Below are 14621 nucleotides of genomic sequence, written 5' to 3'. Positions count from 1 at the left end.
GAAAGCATGTGCAATATGTTACAGTCTTCTTCTGCTCTTTATTCTAATCTGTGGGACTCCAGAGAAACTCACAGAGAGCCCAGTGACTGGCCTTCCTCTGCATGGTGTTAATATTAAAACATACAGATTGTCCTACAGCTTTTAGATTAAACCAGAATGAAAATGGTAAAATTCATATATTACATGATGCAGTTTTCCATAGATAAATGGCACAAATAAGTTTTGTATATGAAATGGGGAGAACTTTGACTAGAGGGGGATAATTATGCAATTGTAGGTACAGCACTTTAAACACATATGCCTGGTGTTGATTAAAAAATTACATAATTCATATTCAGTTAGATTTTTTTTTACAAATAATTGTGTTCATTGACTTCGATATTCTGGCTTTTATTGACACTAATCTATGACTTCCTGTTTTCTGAGTCATAAATGCAACAGACTGAATTCTCTTAGGCACTTTTCAAAATAGGAAAAAACAAGAAAACGACATGAAACCCAGGTCTTTGTGAATTTATCTTCATAAGTCAGGAAATAGCAACAAAAAACAAATATCTATTCAGCTAAATGTGTTCATATTTACAGTCAGATCTGTGACAAACTAGGCTGGAAGAGGAGCCATATTTATCTTGCCATCTTCCAGCTGTGGGCAGGATTGGAAATTAAATGAATCTATAAATCTCTTTCTCAGAGAGAAGACTCCAGAACAATCATGAGATACAAACACAATCATTATTACCCGTCCTTCACACTGTTTTTTACACATTTTTAGATATAATTTATGCTCTTATTACACATCGTTTTTCTGTAGTGCACTGATATCCTGCATTGTAAATAGTCTGTTGTCTTTTTAATGCTCACATCACGTCCACAATATCCTACTCAGTTGTGCTTATTTTGCATGTGAGAATATTTCCATTCTAATAGCTGCACAGAATTTCTTATTTTAAAAGCTTGTACAGCACATTATAATTATTGTTACTCTTATAGCCTATATATATTTTTTTTTTCAAAATTTTGACTGAACCAATATGTCTCATAATATATATTGCTCAACTGCACTAATACTGTACTAATTTAAAGTAAAGACACACGCTGAACACACTAGACAGATTTTATAAATAAATTTAAAAAAAAAAGATGATGACAAGAGACAGTGATGCAGCAACATTGTGGCTCCTCCCATTGTCCCATCACGCCTAATTTCTAACATCACACCACTGTTCTAAGCCCCGCCCACCTGTCAGCTACTTAAAACATGCTGAGATGCGACACTGACCACTGAGGATTTTACCGGTCCAGAACCCCAGCTGTCTACTCTTTGACCCAGACTCTTGAACCGGCAGAACCCACCTCGGATCTCGTCTCCATCTCCAACCTGCGCAGTCTAAGCTGACTTTTCATTCTGTTGAGGGACAAATAAGGACAGGACATGACCGGGGCGTGGAAGGGACTGTCTACATGTTGGTGTGTGTTGATGCTGATTCACTGTCTGGCTCAAACAGGTAAGACGTTTCATCCAAAGTAAAGGAAGATCACTGTCTAAATGAGTGCGGGTTGTTATACTGAGTCATGCCGGTGCTGTTTAAATAATCCCATTATAATGCCAATAAAATGCAGTTTAATTCTGCTTGTTTCACATTAAAACGGATGTAATTAAATTAACACTGTTTGACACCCTAGTTTTTCTCGTCTTGAAATCTCCAACTGAAATTTACTTTCAATTTTAGCTCTTACTGTGATGGATTTCCTGTTGAAAACCTGGATGATAAAGTTTTGCGAAAATAACCTCGATGAGGTTTGCGTTTGAATGAAACGTACGCACAGCGCTGTGATTGGTTGCTTCTGCCGTCAATGCACGTCGCAGCCAATCAAGTTCGCGGATTTGGATTTTTTTTTCTTTCCAGGTGGGCGGGACAAACTTTTAGACGGTTGTCAAGGAAGGAAGTGGCTAGAAAAGTGTGCAACTCGCTTTAGCTGCGCAAACCTTTTCGACAATTTTCTATGACATCGACTTTCACAAGATGCAGCTTCTAATGCGAGATTTTCTTTTAATTCAGGAGGGAATATTTTGTTAGAATGACACTGCAAACATTACAGGATGTATGTGAAATGGTACAGATAGTTTTAAATACAGATTATTGTTTACAGATGGTCAAAAATATGGAGGGATATATACATATATATATATATATAGCGAGAGACTAGAAATTACTATATTTAGAGATATAAGATGCAGTTGATGATTAGGTGATTTTAACTATTTACATTTTCCAGGTTTTTTTTTTTCTTCTAAGATTTGTCAACTAAAAATGCAAAGGAAAAAGTAAAACAACCTTTTAGGATCCTGAATCCATCATATAATGCTGAAGGGGCATGTCGCCTATGATTAGCTAAAGGTTTATAAAATCAAAGGTAAACTATGTGAAAGGAGAGAACGGTCCTTAACTGTGTGCAGTTGATTCATTTAACCAGCTTATGCAGATATTCACCCACAAATTTCTGCTCTCTTCAAATAATTTTCCTAAATCTATTTTTTTCTGTTTTGCTGCCCTTATTTCCAGTCATCAGATTTTCCAGATGGTCTCTCTCTCCCTCTCTGTCTCTCTATGTGTGTGTGTGTGTGTGTGTGTGTGTGTGTGTGTGTGTGTGTGTGTGTGTGTGGAGAAGTTATAGAGAGCGATAAATCTGGCTCTGGTTTATTTAATGTAGCGTCACTTTCTGTTGATCGTGCTTCTAAAATAAGTCACTCTTTCCAGGCTGAGGCCAACGTAACTTTACTTTCATCCACATATGAACCAGAGGAATCGTTAATCCAGGTTAATTGTTAAACTATTAACCATGTTAGTTCCCTAAAGCTAGATCTGTACAACTTAATCATCCAGGGAGCCACAGTTGCTCATTTTCCCTTATTGGGCTCTGACTGGTGACTGGAAGAATACATAGAGAAAATCTGATTTATTATTATAATTTTTTTATTCATTAAATGCATCAGTCTAAACATGTATCAATCTTGTAATTTCTTTTTTGAAAACCCAGAATTAGGGTGAGTGAAACCCATAACCCAGCCCCGATCCACTAAGTGAACTCAGACCTGGGTGGATCCATATTTGATCCAGAACTAGTCAGCAGCTTGGTTTCATCCTGTTTGGTTTCAAACAGGATCAGTAACTCATCGCCCAGTGACTCCTGTAAACTCTCAACAATCAAAGCTCATCTTTATGACTTACCCAGCGTGATGTATGCACCTGCTGGTTATTAACTGCTGACCCCATGTTTGACCACATAAAAACACCTCTTTGTGTAGGTTCTCACTGTGCACATATCACAAGGATTTACCACTAAATAACAGGACTGCCTTATGCTCTCACAAGGGAACATTGTTGAGCCACAACGTCCCAACAACTCGTCAAACCACTCTGCCGGTTTCTGCCGTCAAACAGGTCTCACCTTAAGTGTCTTATTGAGCTCAAGGTTGATTGTAGTGGCTTTTTGCGGAAATGCCTCCTTACATGGCATGTAGTGAGGTGTGGTAGTTGTATAGTTAAGCACGGATTGCATTTGCTTTTCCGCAGAAGCAAATGAAGTACTGTCTTTGCAGCATCCTAGCTGTGGTTTGTGATTCCCAGTCCAGCTTTTGATTGGTGTTTTTCCGTTGTGCAAATGGGCCGGTCAGTCAGTGAGCATTTGCTGTTTGGGGACTGTTTCAGGCAGTTTGACTACGACTCTGCGATGCTTTAAATCTGGAAGTCTGAAAACGACATGCACTCACTGTCAGAAGTGGCAATTGACTACAATTTAATGACTAAGCTTCTCTTTGAGAACTTTTGAATTAGAAAGAGTTAACCATGGTTAATGGGATGATTAACAGTGGAAAACTGAAGCGTAGTTTGGAGTGGTTCCCATTTCCTCCTAACCTCAGAGATGAGGTCAGGATTCTGGAGCTGGGATGTGACGTCAAATGTGACCCACTTGTAGTCCCATTTTTTCTGGCGTATTATAAAGTTGATTCCTAAAAAGGTAAAGCGAGTGGAAGGCGTTGTACTTTTTTGCACAGAAGAAGTTTGTCAGAAACTTTCTCCTTCTGCAGTCTTCCTGGATTCCCTGTCATGTGTGCTCATTAGTGTGTGTGCTTTACTGATTCCTGAAATAAGTAATCAGAGGAACAGAACATTCTCGTAAATGTTAGTACATCAGATTCCTCCCAATCGAAGCAGTAAGGAGACATTGTGAAATCATTTCTTGTAGCAAGCTGTCTAACCAGTCTCGTGGTTTTTCTTTCATCACTCTATGATGCTGGCAGCTGGACAGACTACCTGCTCTCTGTAGAGTTGCATGTTGTTGTAAGAAATGCCATCCTGGGGCCAATCAGCAACTGGTGGTGTGATGGTTCAACTCCTCCCATGCTATTGTCTTAAAGGGACAGTCTGACAATGGGCCCAGCCTCCAGGTGACTGAGGACAAAAAAAGGCAGTGCAAACGGTGATGGAGGATGATGAGAGAGGCCCCTGTATGTTCCACCTGTGCTCTTCTGATGCTTTGGCTGCTGCTGTAACCCGCTGCTGATAAGGCCTTTGAGCTTGAAATAAAACACTTTCAGTGTGACGGCATAAACTTTTAAAGTTTAACCCGGTTAGTCAGTCTACTGCTACCACATCCTTGTTAAAAAATAACTCTGCTTCCGTTCTGGTGATAAAGTTAGGGGTTTGTTCTCACACCTTAGTACAAGTATACAGTGGACTAGAATAAATGTTTTCATTAATCACTGACAATATAAATATGAAGAAATTTAAAGTAATATTCTTTGAATGTCAAAAAGGCAAAAAGATAAATAGTTTAAGGCGTAAAATGATGCTTGCTTCATTAGAAATCCACGAGGAATCTATGGCAAGAGAAGATCACAACACTGTGGTCCCTTTCATAAAAAGCTTCCTGAGATCTGCCCACTTGTGAGAGTATCCAAAGATATCACATATAATCAGCCCTAAGTGGAGAAAAGCAACTCATAAGATAATCTAAGTGGGGAAAAAAATTAGGGAAACAACAAAGACTTTACCAACTGACTTAGTCTGCTAATCACAAATTAAAAATATCTCAAAATGTCTTGAATTTAATTCTTAGAAATTTGCAGAACCTGCATCCAGGAATGACATCAAATGCAAATGAACTAAGTTATGGTTCAAAAATGAAAGACCAGTGGGATCTGCTAATTGATGTGCTTTGAGGACTACTTACTACTACAAATACAAGCTAACAAATGATGTTCTCTGAAGGAAATTATATATTCATGAGTCAAAGACTTAATAACACCAAGCAGCTATTTCAAAGTTTTACAAACCAGGCAGCCATTTTGGATGTTGAAGTCAGGGTTGGTGAGAAACCTTTGACTTCCTCACTCAGAATTGTGACTTTGAGACCATTCTGTTGATTTTTCAAACTTTAAACTGGGAAATTTAGACTTCTGAGTATAAAGAACCTTATAATAATGTGTTGTCCTTTTAGTTAATAACAGAGGGAAAATGGAAAAGAATGTTTTCTTCTTTCTGTGCCGTTTTTGTAAAATTACACAAAGTCGTAATGTACAATTATTTAAAAAATGTCATACTTGGATGCTGGTCTCGTCAAAGAGTTGGTGTTACTCCATATCTTGCCTAACCATGAGTCAAATGTTAACGTAATTTTGTAATCTCTGAGTTAAGCAACAAACAAAAGGTGTGGTTTTCACACTGTTCCTTATCTGAACTCCAGGAACCTTCGATTGGAACTGGTCTCATTGTGTACAATTTTGGGTCAAACATTAACTCTAAGAGGATATGAGTTGTGTTGACACACGCAGCTCACGCTGCTACAAGAACCTTTTATCCTGGAGACGCAAGCTGAGCTAGAATTGCTGATAACATCCACAGAGTCTGTAAATGTTGGTTTGTCCCGGTGTGACATTACCTTCGCTTGTCATCTGCAGATGCAGCCTTCATGTGCAGCTCCACTCAGTTTAAGTGCGGAAACGGGAGATGCGTCACCCGCAGGTGGATCTGTGACGGAAACAACGATTGTGGCGATGGGAGTGATGAACTAGAAGCTGTCTGCTGTATGTTAGTTTTTCTTTATCATGAGTATTTTTATTTCACTTAAATGAATAGAAAGAGATGCATTATTTCTATCCAAGTACAGAAATTTCAACCTTTATTCTTGATTCCCTCCTCAGCGGCAAAAACGTGCATGGAGTCCCAGTTCAACTGCGGGGCACCTTTGAACCAGTGTATACCAAAGAGCTGGCATTGTGACGGCAAAGCTGATTGTGACAACGCCGCTGATGAGAGAAACTGCAGTAAGTATCCCACCAGTACAGACTCTTATCTGGTCGGTCGCTGGAAATTCATCCAACAAAAAGCAACCCAATCAGTAACAGGTTAATAATTAAAAGGCTGAGAAATTATTTGAAGTGGAGCAAAACAAAGCGTAATTCAAACTGAGGGAAGTACATTATCCATTAAACTATATATGATTATTTCTATGTTCACTTGAAATATAATGTAATTTTTTAAAGATTAATGTGCTTAAACTGTTGTACTGGCTATAGGTAATATGTGTTTTGTAAGTGTAGGTTTACCATGAAGAAATGTGTACATACATTCACTGTAATTGTAATATCTACCCATAACACAAACTATGAACTGTTTGAAATTCTGAGCATGTCATCACATTAACTTATTCTCCTTCCCCTTGCTTTCAACACAGCTATAAAAGAATGCAAGTCCGGTGAGTTTAGATGCACCAATGGTCAGTGCATATCCAAGGCTTACGTTTGTGACAAAGACAAGGACTGCTCTGATGGCTCAGACGAGGAGGATTGTCCCAAGCCCACCTGCCACCCTCGGTCCTTCCAGTGCAACAATTCAATTTGCGTGCCAATGCTGTGGAAATGTGACGGAGACAGGGACTGTCTGGACGGGTCTGACGAGTGGCCGGAGAACTGCGAGGGGAGGCAGCCGTTGAAGAAGCCGTCGCGATGTGGCGCCCATGATTTTGAGTGCACAAACGGTGAATGTATTCATAGGACTTGGAGGTGTGATGGAACTCCTGACTGCTCAGACCAGTCGGATGAATTCAACTGCAGTAAGTCGGTCCTCTTGGAGTTTGACTTAATCCCTCTTATCATTGTTGTCCTATCTTCTAAGCAGTTTGGACAATTTTTCAGGTCAGCCCAGCTGTCATGACGGTCAATTCCAGTGTGGGAACGGTGTCTGTATCAGTGAAGCCCTGAAGTGTAACTCTGCGAACGACTGTGGGGACAACAGTGATGAAGCTGGCTGTCAAACAGGTGGGCCTCTCATTCAAAAGTACCATTACGAGGCGCCGTGTTTGTATCAGAAGTAGAGGTTTTCATGTTGTAAGGTGTTTTTTTTTTTTTTCTGCAGTTTCTCAAGTTCCTGTTGTGTTTCCACAGATAATGTGTGTGAAGGTCCAACCAACTTCAAGTGTGGCAGCGGGGAGTGCATCAGCATGGACAAAGTATGTGACTCAAACGGAGACTGCAACGACCGGTCTGACGAACCTCTTGAGTGTGGTAAGCTACCTTCTGGCTAAACATCCTCTACCGTTTTAATATAGGCAAACTGGCAATACGGCAGCGTTAACACCCAGCTGGCATGAGGAATTACCTGACAGGTTTTATATTTATTTGTGCCCACAGGCAAAAACGAGTGTTCAACAGGAAGTAACAGTTGTTCTCATCAATGCAATGACCTGAAGATCGGCTACAACTGCTCCTGCCCGGCTGGATACAGACTGAAGAGTGACAATCGAACATGTGAAGGTACAAAAAGTGTGTTTAAGGTTCAGTGTGTAAAAAGCCACCAAACTGTGACGGAGTCATACATTAAACTGACAGAGATTCTCTTTAGTGTATGAGTTGTCCTCAGTATGCTGATCTCTTGAACCTGTGTTCATCCATCTGCAGACATTGATGAATGTGAAGTGCCAGACACCTGCAGTCAGATCTGCATCAACCTGCCTGGAAGCTACAAGTGTGACTGCAACGACGGCTATCAAATTGATCCAGTGAGCAAAACGTGCAAAGCTGAATCAGGTAGCCACATTGTGCTCCTCAACAATACTTTCCCTCTCAATAGCCCTGTCTGAAAACTAAAACCGACTCTCTTGTGTTTTCTGCAGGGACAGTGGCCACGCTGTTCTTCACCACAAAGCACGAGGTCAGGGAGCTCACAGTGGACCGCAGTGAGTATACCAGGCTGATCCCAGAGCTGAAAAACGCTATGGCTCTGGATCTGGACATGCCGAACAAGAAGATCTTCTGGTCGGACCTCTCTCAGAAGAAAATCTTTAGGTAAGCCTGACAGATTTTAATTATTTTGTCTCTCACATTTTAAATTAATTATCTCTCTCTAAGTCCATGCTGTTGTCTCTTTCCCCACAGCTCAAACATTGACATGGCCAGCAACTCTGCTAATCACAACGTTGTGATTGAAAACGGGATTGAAGCCCCAGAAGGCCTTGTTGTGGATTGGATCCATGGCAACATCTACTGGACTGACAGCACCTTGAAGACCATCTCTGTGGCAACTACAGAAGGCAACAAAAGGAAGACCCTCATCGATGAGAGACTTGGGAGGCCCAGAGCCATCACAATTGACCCGGAAAATAAGTGAGGAGAAATGTCCTTTGAATGATTTGGTTCTTTTAAAAATTAAAGCTCATTTTGCCAATTCCATGTTTTTCTGTGTCCTCTTCAGCTTTATGTACTGGACTGACTGGGGAGATGAGCCTAGGATTGAGAAGTGTGGACTCAACGGAGTCGGTCGTGTCGCCTTGGTGACTGATAACATTGAATGGCCCAATGGCATCACCCTTGGTAAACAGAGCTCTATGGAAATCGGAGTTGAAACAAAGCATGTCATTTCCCTGTCTAATGAGCCACATTTGTGCCTTTCCCTCTAAATAGATATGGTAAACCAGCGTCTGTACTGGGTGGATGCCAAGCTTCATACTATCTTCAGTGTTGATGTTAACGGAGGGGCCAGACACACGGTCATATCTGGTGAAGAAAATGTCCATCATCCCTTCTCACTGACTGTCTTTGAGGTCAGTGACGACATCTGTTATTCCTCAGTTAAAACACAGCTTACTGAACATTGTATGATGCATGCAGTCAGTTGATTAAATGATTAAATGTTTCATTTCTTCTAAAACAGGAGAAAGTTTTTTGGACAGAGTCCTTCCGTGGCACAGTTTCCAGTGCTAACCGCCTGACAGGAAAGTACATCAATGAATTGGTGACTGACCTGCAAAATCCAGAGGGCCTTGTTCTTTACCACAGCCTGAAGCAGCCAATCAGTAAGCATTCATTTCAACATTTACATAAAACATTAGCGACAAAGAGAAATCCTTTTTGGGGTTTTTTTTCTTTCTTCTAGCCATACCAAACCTAATCACTACCACTAACCCTCTTGTTACTGTGGAAGGGAAACTAAAATGTAGCTATTTTAAGTAAGGTGTTCAAAAAAGCACAACAACAGGAAGGGCTGCAACAACCATTTAAACTTAAGTTATTTTCAACAGAGCGAAGTTTATTAAGACTGCTAGAACAAAGGCTGAGACTTTGGCACATGGAGGTCATTTACTCCCTTTGCCCTTTCTTACTTTTGAATTAGTGGTTTTTTGCCCAACTTATTAGGAAAAGGAAGCATTTGCCCGATATCTATTCATAGCCCTCAGGGATGCTTTGTTGAACTGCCAAATAGGTCATTTGATTCTGAGCTAATTTTAATAGGCAACAGGAAAGTTGAACTCTAAATTAAAAAGTCATCCTTTATCCTGTTGAGCTTCCAACCTCCGTCTGCTATTAAACATTCTGGATTTAAATCCAAGCATTAAGGTTAGAATGAACATTTTCTAGGAAATGCATATCAGCAATCCTGGTTGAGTTAATTGTTAAACAATTTTAATGACGGCTTAACATGTCAACTATGTCATCATTTATTTTAAGATAAATAGTAAAATCTTGCTTTAGTGCAAGTGCTCACACACACAGTGTGACACCCTTGCTGCTCCTTTAAGTACAATTCTTTCATGAAAGATCTGAATTTATAGTTTCAAATCATCTCAAAAAAAAGGAAATGAGAAGTCGTCTCCAAATCTCTGATAAGTTCATTTGTGAAACGTGTCTTGAATTGATGTCATTACAATGCTTTCTTTTAGGCATTAACTGGTGCAGAGAAGGCAACAGCATAAATGGAGGCTGTGAGCACCTGTGCCTTCCTGCTCCTCTGCTTGACGAGAGCTCTCCTAAATACACCTGCGCCTGTCCAGACAACATGGTCCTGGCCGCTGACATGAAGAAATGTGTGGCAGGTATGTTTCCTCTGCTCAAATATTCAAAAACCTTTAGATTCATCCTCCGGTGCCGAGAGTTAACTCTTATTCTCTGATGTCTCGTATGTGCTCAGCTGCACCTCCTGCCAGGACTGACCCACCTGTCATGTCCAAGACGACCACCACTAAACCAGCTACACGTGGCACCACACCTACCTCATCTGTCCGGACCACAGAGAAACCTGCTGGCACTGCTCAAGGTAAAGCAAAATGTGAAGATGAACAAGAAACATGCGATTTGTTACCAAAACTTGCAAAAATTATTTTTAATTCATTTTTCTTGGTCAACACACATTTGGTCATTGATTGTTTTTCCAAACTTATGTTCTTATAAGGCGGAAAGAAATTATTTTCTTTTTGACAGCAATGGAAATAATAAACTACTCATTCTTTAAATTATTTTTGACATATTACATACGGTTTTAAATTTGTAATAAAAGAAAAAAAAAAACGGCTATAAAAAGCTACATATTAAAAAAAAGAACTGTATTCTTGCTTTCTTCTTTAGGCTTCCAAAAAGCCGTGATGCCTGAGGAAGCTCCTGCATCTCATCCTGTTGCTCTCTACGTTTTTCTACCACTCGGTATGTTCCACCTTTTATCCGATCCATCATTAAACTTAAACATTTAATCTTGGCAGTCTTTTTTTTTTTTGTTTGTTTGTTTATGATGTGACATGGATGCACTTTCCTCCTTTCTTTCCAGCGATCATAGCGGCACTGGTGTGTGGAGCGGTGTTGTTTTGGAGAAACTGGCACAGGAAGAACACCAACACCATCCACTTCGCCAATCCCGTGTACCAGAAAACCACCGAGGACGAGGTGCACATCTGCAGGAACGGCTCCGACGGCTTCGTCTATCCCGAGGTAACCCGGCATTGTTCTCCGTTAACAGCTTCTTTCGCATGGCTTTGAAACTTTACAAGCGAATCTAAATAATCCTTTACATTCTTGTTTTTTTTGCAGAGGCAAATTGTGAGCATGGATGACATGGAAATTGCATGATCTGAAGAACTTTAGCTGAAGATTTAATTTTTTTTTTTTTTTTTCCCTCTGGGGAAACAAGACCTGCTTCTTCACAAGCCCTCCCCTTTTTCCAGTGACCTCCTTTTGTCGTTTGTTCTCGACCTCAGCACTGTGCCGTACAAGCCTGCAAAAGAGCTTCTCGTAACTCTAGTATGGCAAACGAAAGGAAGCATGGGTACAAGCAGGCACGCAGAGCAACACGCAGTATCAGAAGACGATGCTAATCTGGGAGCTTTGACTCTTTTGATGCTGCTTGAACATACTTGGTAACACAAAATCACGTCAAAATTTTAAAAAATCACATCATCTTGCCCCTTCACCGTTTCATACTTGCTCTTTCTTGAATTGGTTTGGTCAGTTTGATTTGTGGCATTTAATTGAAGTCAACTAGTGCAATAATTGTAAAAAATACCAAGAAACACTGATGCCTAGGTGAATATGTAAGAAATAGTGGGTTTATGGGTACAAAACAGGACAAAATGTGAATGTGTGGGTTTGAAATTGGCTGCAAGAACTGGGGAAAGGGGCAAATTGACCCAAAGCCCACTGAAACCTACATTTTGCATTTATTGTATTTATTTCATAACAAATGTTTTCGCTGCAATGCATGTCCGACTCTGAAGTCGTTAACTGTAAAGTCTTACCGGTTAATGTGTGCCTTGTAATGACACTAAAGTAGTTTGGAGAAACGTATCTGAAGCCTTGCTGATCTCTCTGCCTTCCACACCGTGGCCTTTTCTCACTCGGGAACCAGGGTTGTGCATTTTATTTGGCTCCCATGTCAAACAGCCTTTTGTTGTGATCTGTAATGCTCATCGGCAACACTTTTGCGTTGCTGCTGACTTTGTTTTGTCCAATCACCAAATACGCTGCGGCCATTTGGAGCCACAGGTGGTTTACATTTTGAAATGAAGAAGCTGCTGAGTCATTTTGACATCGTCCAAAGTGAAGAAAATGTTCGTTTTTGTTGTTGTTAATAAGTAATTGTAGCCGACTACCTTTTGCAACATTGTAAATAGTTGTAAATATTTTTTTTGTAAAATGTCTACTTGCTCACATTTGTAAATAGAATGAAGAAGTACGTGATTGGTTGTTTTATTTATTTATGGTTTGTTTGACATTGTTCCCAGCCGGCTGTAATGAATATCTCTAAATGGTGAAGTCTGACCTGAACACTGTGCAGCTATTATTCAACTGATGTCAGTGAAAGCTTTGAATGGTTGATTTTGCATACAAGGCGGCGCACCAGGGTTAGTGCTTTACTTTGCTCCAGAGAGCAACTATTTATGGTGTCGTAGCAAGAATGAAGAGACCTTCTGTTCCTCTTTCCCCCTGCATGTTGTCTCTCTCTCGTGACTCAGATTATTTATTGTGCTTCCTGTGTTCTGTTACTCTGATGGCCTGATCGTATCGTGGGATTAATGCTGCATTCGAGTCCCCCTGGGAAGTGTCATTACTCTGATCTGGGAATGGCTACACCAGACTTGCGTTGAAGTCGACAACCAAAGATGCATATACTGATTTAATTCATTTTAACTAACCTCATTCTGTGCACTGAGACACTACAGAAGATCCTTACAAAAAGGTTATTCCTGAAGCTTTTAGTATATTTTACATGCACAGCACTCATGTGAAATCTCAATTTCGGAGCTGGTTGCAGACTTCCGACCTCCTAAGTCTGGACCCAGGGAGCCTCAAATGCAGCATACAATATTTTTCAAAAGACTTGATGTTTTCTTTCTGTGCAGAATATACATGTTGAAGTTTGTTTTGTTCTCATCACCTTGTTCATTTTTGTTTGAGGAGGACCTTTTGTTTGAAATAAAAGAGCTTTAATGTTTATTAGACTGTTTTCCAAGTTCATTTATAACCATGTAAATGACTGATGTCAATGCAGGATAATTCACTACAGATCGGGGAGTGTCTCCCATCTGTCATTCCAGGCATTCTGATTGTGAAGTATGTTAGGCCTGTCCTACTTTAGTCAATAGGACTAGCTGATTAACAGACAGGAATGGGTCGTCCTTCCCAGGCAGAGCTAATTATTTTAACATTAAGCTTAACAGACGTCTACAAAGAGCTTAAACTTAGATTGCCTGGAATCGTTGCCAGTATGCTCCCATTTACAAAAATCCCCTTAACTTGAGCTGGTAGGTTGGTTTTACTTTCAAATCTGAATTTTTTTTTTCCCTCTTGTATTTTCAAACAGCAGAACTGCTATCACAGGAAGGGGATTTTTATTTTCTCTGGCCAAAATAAACAAATACCATCAGGTCATATAATAGTTTCACCTGCTGTCAGTAGTGTGTATAGTCTTACACTGAAAATGTAATAAAACTTTATCCAAGTACATACATTTAGGGGAAAAGGAAATCCCATGATTAAAATTTATTACAAAAATATAATCTGTTGTCAGTAACACAAGGTTACTCTAACATTTCACAAGGTTGGAGCACAGAGAGAGAGAGAGAGATGTTTACACAATCACACCACAAGGTTAATTTTCACTTCTAAGTTGATGTGGTTATCTTTTGCACAGTTATTCTGTGAATCACAATGACAAGCTTTTGTAGTTCCCGGTAAAGTCCATCTGATTAACATTTAAAATGTCATGGTGTGTCAATCGGTGATCCCATAACCTATAGGTTTTTAGACAACTTTTGTCTGTTTTTTTTAGATACACCACCATGAAAGATTTAAGTATGAAGCAACAGTTTTGTCAGGGAGGTCAGAAATGTACTGGCATCCGGAGAAACTCGCTCCCTAATTCAATAAACCTCCTGCATAATTAATGTCTGATGGTGGTTGGCAGTAACAGCCATGCTCTAAGAGGTCTGAAAGCAGTGGCTGAAGAAGAAAATAGTTTAGCATCAGTTCATTTGCAATAAGAAAGATATTTGAGGACTTTGGAGAACTACTAAATCTGAAATAATTACAAAAAGGGATTTATATTATTGCTCCCTTCTGGTTTGAAGGTAAACTATTTTTGTGCTAGAAGTCATTCTGTTATGAAATACACTTTGATTAAATTTTGAAATTCAGAATTCGCATTATTAGAGACGCAAAAGAGAATGAAGAGGAGGGTCATTCATGCTGCATTAAGTTACTTTAGTGAGTTCATTTTGCCCCGTGGCAGTTCATGGGCAATGTCGCTCACTACCCAGGGTGCATTTCTTTCATAGGGTGGCACAAGCAATTTATATAG

At 39.9% G+C, this 14621-nt stretch overlaps 1 protein-coding gene across 1 annotated transcript; it reads left to right on the top strand.

The window, feature by feature from the left end:
• The first annotated feature begins 1235 nt into the window (after window positions 1-1235).
• On the top strand, window positions 1236-13222 carry ldlrb (low density lipoprotein receptor b). The gene is made up of 18 exons (XM_008415230.2): window positions 1236-1505; window positions 5963-6088; window positions 6206-6328; window positions 6739-7116; window positions 7199-7321; window positions 7448-7567; window positions 7694-7816; window positions 7961-8089; window positions 8176-8347; window positions 8438-8665; window positions 8754-8872; window positions 8963-9102; window positions 9213-9354; window positions 10219-10371; window positions 10467-10592; window positions 10901-10975; window positions 11097-11257; window positions 11357-13222. The coding sequence occupies exons 1-18, from the start codon at window positions 1433-1435 to the stop codon at window positions 11393-11395; spliced, it is 2550 nt and encodes an 849-aa protein (XP_008413452.1). The 5' UTR covers window positions 1236-1432; the 3' UTR covers window positions 11396-13222.
• Window positions 13223-14621: the final 1399 nt, after the last annotated feature.

This window comes from Poecilia reticulata, linkage group LG1, assembly GCF_000633615.1.
Source record: "Poecilia reticulata strain Guanapo linkage group LG1, Guppy_female_1.0+MT, whole genome shotgun sequence".
Classification (NCBI taxonomy): domain Eukaryota; kingdom Metazoa; phylum Chordata; class Actinopteri; order Cyprinodontiformes; family Poeciliidae; genus Poecilia; species Poecilia reticulata.
This window is presented reverse-complemented; position numbering and strand designations above follow the sequence as displayed.

Excerpts from the sequence above, each read along its gene's own strand:
- ldlrb (XM_008415230.2), top strand. The coding sequence starts at position 1,433 with ATGACCGGGGCGTGGAAGGGACTGTCTACATGTTGGTGTGTGTTGATG. Across the intron at positions 7,322-7,447 it reads TGAAGCTGGCTGTCAAACAG|ATAATGTGTGTGAAGGTCCA; the intron begins GTGGGCCTCTCA and ends GTGTTTCCACAG. Across the intron at positions 11,258-11,356 it reads ACGGCTTCGTCTATCCCGAG|AGGCAAATTGTGAGCATGGA; the intron begins GTAACCCGGCAT and ends TTTTTTTTGCAG.